The sequence below is a fragment of the Sinocyclocheilus anshuiensis genome, unplaced genomic scaffold (assembly GCF_001515605.1).
Source record: "Sinocyclocheilus anshuiensis isolate Anshui unplaced genomic scaffold, SAMN03320099.WGS_v1.1 scaffold1546, whole genome shotgun sequence".
In the NCBI taxonomy this organism is placed as follows: Eukaryota; Metazoa; Chordata; class Actinopteri; order Cypriniformes; family Cyprinidae; genus Sinocyclocheilus; species Sinocyclocheilus anshuiensis.
Window position 1 is genome coordinate 547,296 of NW_015547737.1, and position 9,781 is coordinate 557,076.

A 9,781-nucleotide genomic window follows, 5' to 3' on the forward strand; every position below is an offset into this window, starting at 1 on the left:
CAGCTTTCACTCTCAACCAAACTAACATTACTAGCCAATCAGAAGTTTTTGCTCTTATAAACACGAGACGCGCATAATAGTTTCCAATTGCGGAGTCGCAGCTGATGAATGGAAAAGAAGCCTGGGTCTCGAGCGCGACACGTTGAAAAAGCTGCGAGGCGCAATAATCAAAGATTTCCATTTAGCGTAATCTATATTTACACAGAAAAGCTATTTAAAAAAGCAGCGGAGCTTTGTAAACAGCTCAGAGTAATCACGTCATCTCCATAAGAACGATATGATTGCCAGAATGCACTTACCTGTATTTTTGAAAAAGTCCTGTTCACACATGATCTCTTACCTGTAAAGACTGTATGTGTGAAATGGGCTAAACTCTTCCTCTGCATATGCGGTAAGTTTGGGTTGCTTAACGTTCATTTGGGAAAACTCACTTAGTTTAGTATAGTTTTATTTAAAGTTTGACATGACAGGATATTGCGGCACAAAACCCTGAAATGTGTCAAACATACACATACGCCAAGACAATCATTACTTAGTATAAAACAAATAAAAGATAACTGATATACAAGCATAATAAATAAAAATACAAAATTTGCTAAAATATATATATACACATATATATATATATTGTATATACACGTACATACATACATATATGAATAACACAGATTCACAGAAAAGGCATCCTAATCAAGGACCTGTAAGTTATCCATACAACAAATTTAGAGCACGGGGAATAAAGGAGAGTTCATGACGTTTGGTTTTACTCCTGGGTACAACAAATGTCTTGTGCCGCCGAAGAGAATAAGTAGGTGTTGGAGCCATAGGCAGGAAACAATGCAATGGTGATGAACTGTCCTTGAGTATTTTAGTAAGCGTACGTATGGTGGCTTCCTCACGCCTCTCACTCAGTGTTGGGAGAGTTGAAGTCGGAATGCCTATTAACCGACAGCATCGCTTTTGGATCCTCTCTAACTCCTCAGAGAGACCTTTAGGTAGACCACCCCATACTGGACTAGCATATTCGAGAACTGGCCGTATAAAAGTCAAATATACTTGTACCAAAACATCACAAGGAAGACCCGCTTTTTTTGCAGCGCAAAGATAGTATATTCTGGGGCGCACCTTCGAAATAATGTACTTAATGTGGGCATCCCATGACAAGTCAGAGGATATTTGAACTCCAAGCAATTTAAAGGTGGAAACTCTACTAATTGCATGTCCTGAGATAACAGGAGAGGGAGGGGAGGGAATGTTGTCCTCTCTCCTGGCACTAATTACCATGTCCACAGTCTTAACTCCATTCATTGCCAGTGTAAATTTGATTTAAACTTGATTTGTAACATAAATAATTTAAACCTATGCCAACACAGGAGAATACATCAACATATTTCTGAATATGCGATTTATTGTACATCGCGATTTCAAAATAAAATTTCCGACTTTGCATGTGGCCAAATATTAAAATGAAATGGATTTAAACGTCGTTGAGTTGGCGCCCTCTGCAGGTATTTGTTATAATATAGGCATTACATTGTGTATTTAACAGTGTTGTTTAATAAAACCATGTACTTGGTTTTGATACTTTATTTGAGGCCAATTATTATTTCCTCATCGTTACTTTATATATAAATACAGTCATATTAAAGCCTGTTTTTCCCCTTAGTTCACATTTCAAAATACAACTGCATTGGTTTACTTTTTGTGATTAAAATTAAAAAAAACAATTTTTTAAGTATTAAAAAATTTGTCTCGTTCTAGTGAACCAAGTATCTGCATTTTGTCTCACCTTGTGAGCTAAGTGTATTGTCACTGTCAGTGTTGTGAAAATTTTAACCCCCCCACATTTTACAAAAAGTTTAACATTTTCACTTTATTTTGTGAAAATATTAAACATTTGTTTTTCAAATTGTCAAAAATATATAATTTTAATAACATTTGTTCACCATAATGCAACTTTTTTTTTTTCCAAATTTTCCAAAAAGATATTTTTATATTTTTAATGAATTTTTACCATAATTTTGACTTGTTAATTCTCAACCCCAATTTTTTTTTACAAAATTGTTTTCACCATCATTTTGTTAAAATATTAAAACATAAAATATTTAAAAAATTGTCCACAATTTGTTGAAAATAAATACACACACATACATATTGCTATGAAAACTGAACTCATTTGACTGATGTGCCTAAAAATCAAACTGTAGCTGTTAGTGTGAGCAAAGCCTTTGTGTTTTTCACTGACAATCACAATTATGAACGTGTCTGACAAAAAACACTGTTGAATTCTTTTTAGGTCCATTTTAACCCTATGAGTGCCAAACCTTCAGCAGCAGACCTGAGTCCCACTGCATTCTCCCAACCCTCCAATAAAGAGAAGTGAGTTCTTCTTCCAATCCATCTACTTCCTGTTCTCTGAAATAAAGCCTCTGGTGTGACCGGTATCTCTGCTCATAACAGCGGAGAGCCTGTTGGTCTGGACTCCAAGTACTTTGAGAGACGAGATGACAGCATCCCTCTCCGCGGCCTCCTACCCAGCATGCATCTAAATAGAGGCAAACCACAAAAACTACTTTTCCCTATTTATTCTTAATTTTAGACCTTCTTATTAAATGTTGAATATCTTTATCTACAGAAGTTCCTAAGCCTTTGAACACAGCTGGAGCAAAACCAACAGCGTCCGCAGCTTCTGCGTATTTCCCAGGATGACGAACAGCAGTTCAGATGCACTTCTATTCATCACTACGTTGAATGTGTGAGCGCCATTACTAAGATGGGAATTCATTGCAAAGTGTCCATGCAGATGATATTCTTGTTTAAAATGTATTCAATAATTTATTAAAACATTTATTTTAAATCCAGTTCTCAACGTGCTTACTATGGAAGCCCATTTTCACCACAGAATAAAAAATTAAAAAATAAATAAAAAAGGGGAAAAAAGGCAGAATTGTAAGATGTAAACTTGCAATTCTGAGAAAAAAATGGCAAGAAAAAATAATTGAATAGAAGTCAAATAGAAGTTTATACCTTGCTATTATGACTTAGAATTGCAAAAAAAAAAAAAAAGTCATTGTGGCGGGAATGGGCTTTTTTTCTCGCAATTCTGATTTCATCTGACCAGTCAGACTTTTGACTTGCAATTCTGAGAAATTGTGAGATATAACTTACATTTGTGAGGAAAAAAGTCAAAATTGTGAGATTAAAGTCAGTTACTTTTTATTTTTCATTCTGTGGTGGAAGCTAAACAGAATTGTGAAATATAAACTCAAAAAGTCAAAATTCTGAAATAGACATTTGTTTTTTCATCTTTATTCTGTGGTTTCCATAGTTTACAAAGAGATTCCTTGATTGCTTGAGACTTTGGCATTAGTGTGGGACTAATTTATCAATAATAATGGTGCTAAAGTTTGGTCCTTTAGGTCTCTGGTGCCTATAAAATGTCTTCTTGTCTTAAACTTGATCGTGCCATGCATGAACTGTCTCTGAACATGAACCTTTGCCAAACACTCAGAGAGCTGCCATTGTATATCCTCAAATAGTGCTATTCATATGATTGGCAATTTTAAGGTTAATATAAGGATTTGATATGGATGACAAAACGTTGAGACTGGTTTGCTGTGTAAAGCTGTATATAATTCATTGTGTGTACATTTATATTTTTCTATTTATGGTTTAACATAGTGAACTTTGTAATCTGTTTATCATGGATTGCAGTTTGGCTGCTTGTTCATCAGTAGCTCAATTTTAGGACAACCGTAAATAAAATAATGCAGTTTGAAAAAATTGTTCACCTTTTTACTGTGTAGCTTAAAGTATAAAAACAACCAACACGATCACACATATATCAAAATATTTAACTTTTATTGAAATGCATGTTTAGATACTTTAATATGTTTAGACATATTTACATTGTTCAGTCAAAAACAATACACCATGTTTAAAATTTATAATGAAGACGGCACAACCACACAACGTAAAAAAAAAAGCACACTGTATTCTAAAATGAAGGAAATATTTAACAGGAAATCATCTCATAAATATCCAAAGCACACAACTAATATTTCAGATTAACTCGCCTGTCTTGTGTCAATAATATATCCATACATTAGGTCAAATGTCGAACCTTAACATGAGCCATTCATCTGTCTTTATGAAAACAAAAAAAAAATAGAAAGGCCACTGGCAAATTTCACCTTGTTTGTCAAATGTCAGTTGGCATTTGCGAAGTGTTTTGCGTAAACGTACATATTTTTCATAAAAGAATGTTTCTACACAAGGCCGAAAGCGAATCCAGACAGAAGACTCGTCAGGCATTTCATTTTCACTACTGATCTAGAGTCAGCTCTACTGTTATTTTACACAAGACTGTTCAGTTGTGTAGATCTCGAGTCTCATGCGTCACTTAAATTCGCCAGTTTCCGTCAACAACACAATTTAAGCTGGGAAAAGTCACCATTCTAAGTGATAAAAAGAAAACAGGCTTCAGCTTAAACATGAGCAGAAAACGAAAAGGAACTTTGAAGCTGTACCACAATCATTCCACTGCGACGTTCGTTTGTCGAAGCCTGAAACCGAACTCAGTTAAGGCCATTCACGTCAAAGCATTAGAAATCCGTAAAAATTATCTGTCATGTTCCCAAACAAACTCGTGATCTCATGAATGCAGCACATTTATAGCAAAACCACTTCATCCAGTAAGGTCACTGGGCCTCAAAAACAACTAATTTTGACTTAAATTCTTATGATTATATGAACAACAATTTACATAAATTTGTTCAACTAGAATTCGTATGAATGGTTTTACAAACAATCTGCAGAAATTTGTTTAGCGCAAATTCTTACATATGGTTTTACGAAGTAATTTTCCAAACAATTCACACAACTGCAATTCATCCAAAATGCTTAAGAATGGTTTTATGAAAGATTTGCAACAATTTGTGTTGAACAAATTTATGCAAATAGTTGTAGGAAACAAATAACAATTTTTTCCATCTAAAATTCTTATGAATGGTTTTACGAACGAATTACTCAAATTCGTTCAACTCAAAACCTTGCAAGTAATTTTATGAACAATTCACACAAATGCGTTTAACTGAAATTCTTACGAGCGGCTTTACGAATGACTTGGAAGAATTTGTTCTCTGCAAATTCTTGCAAATAGTTCTAGGGAACAATTTCTACCATTTTTCAACAAATATTTTTACGAACAAGTTACATAAGTTTGTTCAATGCAAATTCTTGTGAATAGTTGATTCACACAATTTGTTCTGCTTGCGTTTCATGAATGAAGCCTGTTATTTGTACATTGTCGCTAGGCCCTTCTGAAAAGGGGAACACACACTGTGTTCAGAAACATTCCTGACTAGGTTAATGTCCCTGAGTGAACTATGGTAATGAAGAACTAGACAGCCAAGCAGAGCAATGTAAAAAGAAAGAAAAAAAAGGCAAAAAACAAGTAATAAAAAGAATAAATACAAGCCATTGCAATAGTGCCTTTGGACAGAACCATTGTTAAATATATGTTCTTCTATATACATTTCTTTTAAAAAGTGGTGCTCTATTGGCGATTCAGCAGGGACGCCCAGTCTTAACCATGGAGACTTTCCTTCCTGTCTGTAATTTCCATAAACCTTAATGAACAAGTTCAGGTGTATTTAAATGAAATTCTGCAGGAAGGTAGGGCTCTAAGCGCAAAACTGACCGTGCCTCCGATATAGCTTTATATTTCAATAAATGACAATAACCTCCATGCGCAGTTTCTTCCCCAATGCGTAATAGGGGGTGTGGCCAAAATGGCCACATCGAAACTCCCAATCACACGTTAGTGTCCTGTAGAAGGGGCTCTTTGGCCTCTCCGGGTGGGTGGGGACTGTGCGGGTGGCCATGGGGGGATGTGTGCTTCTTCCAGCTGCCCGCACGAGTGCCCATATGGGGGTGTTCGGGAATGAAAAGTGCCACCAGGAGCGCCAGCAGCACAGAACACGCACCGAAGAGGAACGGCGGTCCCGGGATTATTGCACTCTGTTAGAGGAACACATGAGGCGGGAAAACGGTTAACGCAAAGTCAAGAACTTTTCCCAAAACTGTCTACGGTGAAGGCCTATTTAGACAAATGTTCGTAACAAAACTATGCGCGATGACTTTTTAAAATGCATCTCTATAAACTCCTTCACCCTACTGCACTGTGATAATTCACTAATTTTTACATATGGAGGCTAGTTTGAGTTTCGAATTGCTTGGATACAGGTGATTCTGGAATTTTACCAACAATTTACACAAATTAGATCTGTTTGAATTTTTGCAAATATTAAAAAATATATATTTTAATTTATTATGCCTTCAATTATTTTACGCGCAATTTACAAATAGTTACCAAACAATTCTTTCAGGTATTCAAACATTTTTCCGAGAATAACAAAAGTTCTGCAATTTAACAATTTACACAAATTGGTTCAGCTCAGATTTTTACGAATGGTTATACAAACAATTAACAACAAACTCACTCTGCATGAATTGTTGCAAATAGTTTTATGACTTATTTAAATGTATTTCCCTTGACTTAATAATAGTCCTATGAACAACTTCCCCAAATTTTGTTGTGATCAAAATCTTGCAAATAGTTTTAACTATTTAAATTAATTTTGCTTTGACTTCTTAAGAAGTGTTTTACAAGCAATTTACAAATTGGTACCAAACAATTCTATTGAGTTCAATTCTATACAGTTCAATTTTATGAACAATTTACACAAATTCTGCTCGACTTGTGGAGGCTAGGTTGAGTTCTTTTGTTTTTATTGCATTTCATTCAGGTATCCAAACTTCTTTCAGAGAATTATGAAAACGATGCAATGGCACGAAAAGTATATTTTATACTTCAGTGTTGTTTAATAGCATTAGACTAGAATTTTAACAAAACATTAGTGTCTATTTGAAAAACTAATTTAACCATTAAAACAAACCTGAATTGACAGTAAACGGCAATCAACGTAGTTCAGTTATATTTAACGAAGTGCGGTGACTTACCTGTTGGTGGTAATCATGGTGATGCTGTATATCCGGTTCTTTCTCTGGAACTTGGTCCAACTCGACATGAAAGATGTAGAAGATGAAGCCATAGAGGGCCGGACCCAAACCGTTACACAGCCCGCGGATTCCAGTAACCATACCCTGACCCACGCCTGCAGAAACAAGAGCTTTAGCAGTTGGCCTTAAAGAACAACCCTGCATCTATAACTTCATAAAACTCAAGAAAACCTACCTTGTTGATCCGGATCGGCTGTGCGGGAAATCAGGGCACTAACAGCAGGGAAAGTGATACTAGACATGGCGGCAACGGCTCCAGCTGCCCACATCATCCTGGAGGTTGGGAGCAATGCATTGGACATTTCATTAGTAGATTGTTCATTTTTGGTTGAACTGTTGCTTTACGAGTGATGTAACAATTAATTACAAAGACATCATTTTTTTTTCATGATTTATTTTTTTCTTTATCAGTTTTATAAATTATAACCAAGGCTCTTGGACTTACCATGGCTCCGATCCGAACCCGTACCAGGCGAGCTGCAGAATCTGAAATCCCAATCCCAGCAAAATTGTGTTCTTGTTCCCGATGGAACGCATTAGTAAACTTAATACAACAGTCTGTAGACAGAAAAAAAGTCACATTTAACATCATCCACATCCTTTACTAGTATGTATCTAATGGCGCTTTTCCACTGCGTGGTACAACTCGGCTCGGCACGGCTCAGTGCGGCACGGTTTGCGTTTCCACTGCAGTTTAGTACCGCTTTAGAGTGGGCGGGACTATTCACATGTCGTTAGTTGCGCCGCCTATACTGCCGCGACTTCTGAAAAACGTTTTCATTCCGCATCGCCCCATCAAGCTCTCGCTGGATCCGCTCCTCTGCTATCAACGAGAGGAGCGTCTGTACTTCCTCAACAGACAACGAAACAGCCACTTTTTGGTTGTTAAAAAAAGTGCGCTCGTTCAAAACAGTTGCGTTTGATCCTTCGCTGGCTGTGCTGATTTAAGTCTAGCGGTTCTGTTGTTTTTTGTTTCGCAAGTTCAGTGACGCAGGTAGTGGCTATTCTCTCCGGCCAATCCGTGATCAGCAGAGTTTACACGTCACGTTTTGGTAACAGTGCGGTTCACTTGGAACCTCAACCGAGGTGGTACTAAAAAAAGTACCAGGTACTTTTCCCAGTGGAAACCCCCCAAAAGTGAACCGTACCGAGCCGTACCGTACCATGCAGTGGAAAAGCGCCATAACAGAAAAATACTGACCTGTGCAACAATAGACAGCAATCCTAGAACAGCAATGAAAGCTGCAACACTTTCAGGTGAAAATCCCATTATCTGGATAAGAGGATAAAACAATAAAACTAACGGAATTTTGATAAACCAGACTTGCCCCAGTAAACACAGTTAATTAAACAGCAAGTTAAATATTAACCACAGAGATAAATGAAATCCCTCCCTTGCTGACCTGTTGCAGATAGAGGAAGAAGCTGGAGTATTGCCCAGCCTCAGGCAGATACGACAGGAACACTGTTATACAGATGAGCAGAACCGTCGAGTCCTGACCCACCTTCCTCAAAGACTGTAGAGAAAAAGAGATTGATGCTTAGAACCAAACTGGGTGGGAATGTCATTTTTTTTAAACACTCTTCTTGATTTAAGAATAGTTCCATTGTAAATTTCATCAATTTTTTAAAAGGTAATGTGGATATTGGATATTTAATTGTGCAATAAAATATTACTCATATTTTTACATCCAACACATTTAACATTTAAAATTAATCTTTAACATTTTTAAGAATTTAAAATCACTGTAAAGGTAATCTATTAAAATGCCATGTATTTAAAACAGTGATGGCGCTACACTGGGGCTAGGTTTAATAGCCCCGGTTTAGCCCCATTTCTTTATGAAGTAACTCATCAATATCATTTATTTTCTTAGCACCCCCACATATTGGTCTAGCCCCCCCTTAGCACCGGTAGAGAAAAAATTCTGGCGCCGTGCCTGATTTAAAATGACTGGTTTTAGTTTTTAGTGTTTTAAATGTATTTCAAAATGGCTAGAATTTTAATACCAGTCATTTATTAGTTTATTTGTCAATAAAATATAAAAAAATAACAAATGATTACACTGGCTATTTTACTATAGACACATCTCTATTTGTACAAATATTGCACACAACACGTGCTAATGCAGTTTGAGATGAAAAAAATCAATTAATTATTATGCAATAAAATTCATAGAAAAATAATTAAACTTAACTAAACTATAAATAAATATTGTAATTTGTAAGTATATAAAATAATACAAAATTAAACAGCTAAAACTACAAAAAAAAATGCTAAATAGACATTTACACAAAAACGAATAAAAAATTACTACCATTAAAAACGTACTAAGATTAAAATTAAAATGAGAAATCGGAATATAAAAGCTCATTTTAAATATTAATAAATACTACAACAATATATAAATAATATTCAAATAGAACTGTTTTCAGGGCATTCAAGAGATACATTTCATGACAAATACATTCAGATATCCAAACTTTGCAAACTTGAACATTAAAATTTAAAACTAAATTAGACAATGAAAAAAATGCACACGTCACACATATATATATATATATATATATATATAAAATAAAACAGTTCTTTCTGGTCCTTGAATCTGATTGGCTGAGAGCCTTTTCCAGGAGCGCGATATTCATAATATTTTACATAATACAGTGAGCTTTTAATACAGTAATACAATAAGCTTTT

General features: G+C 35.5%; 1 protein-coding gene and 1 pseudogene across 1 annotated transcript in view; one reads left to right on the forward strand and one right to left on the reverse strand.

The window, feature by feature from the left end:
- Positions 1-2,861, forward strand: part of LOC107704432 (spindle assembly abnormal protein 6 homolog) — an 11,250-nt pseudogene extending 8,389 nt beyond the window's left edge.
- A 2,629-nt stretch (positions 2,862-5,490) lies between these two features.
- Positions 5,491-9,781, reverse strand: part of mfsd14a1 (major facilitator superfamily domain containing 14A 1) — a 9,015-nt gene continuing 4,724 nt past the window's right edge. Inside the window, exons 7-12 of the mRNA XM_016507354.1 lie at positions 8,487-8,600; positions 8,285-8,356; positions 7,529-7,641; positions 7,259-7,356; positions 7,024-7,178; positions 5,491-6,021 (exon numbers count right to left, since the gene is read on the reverse strand). Coding sequence (XP_016362840.1) covers positions 5,815-6,021; positions 7,024-7,178; positions 7,259-7,356; positions 7,529-7,641; positions 8,285-8,356; positions 8,487-8,600 — 759 coding nt within the window. The 3' untranslated portion in view covers positions 5,491-5,814. The remainder of the gene's footprint in view (positions 6,022-7,023; positions 7,179-7,258; positions 7,357-7,528; positions 7,642-8,284; positions 8,357-8,486; positions 8,601-9,781) is intronic.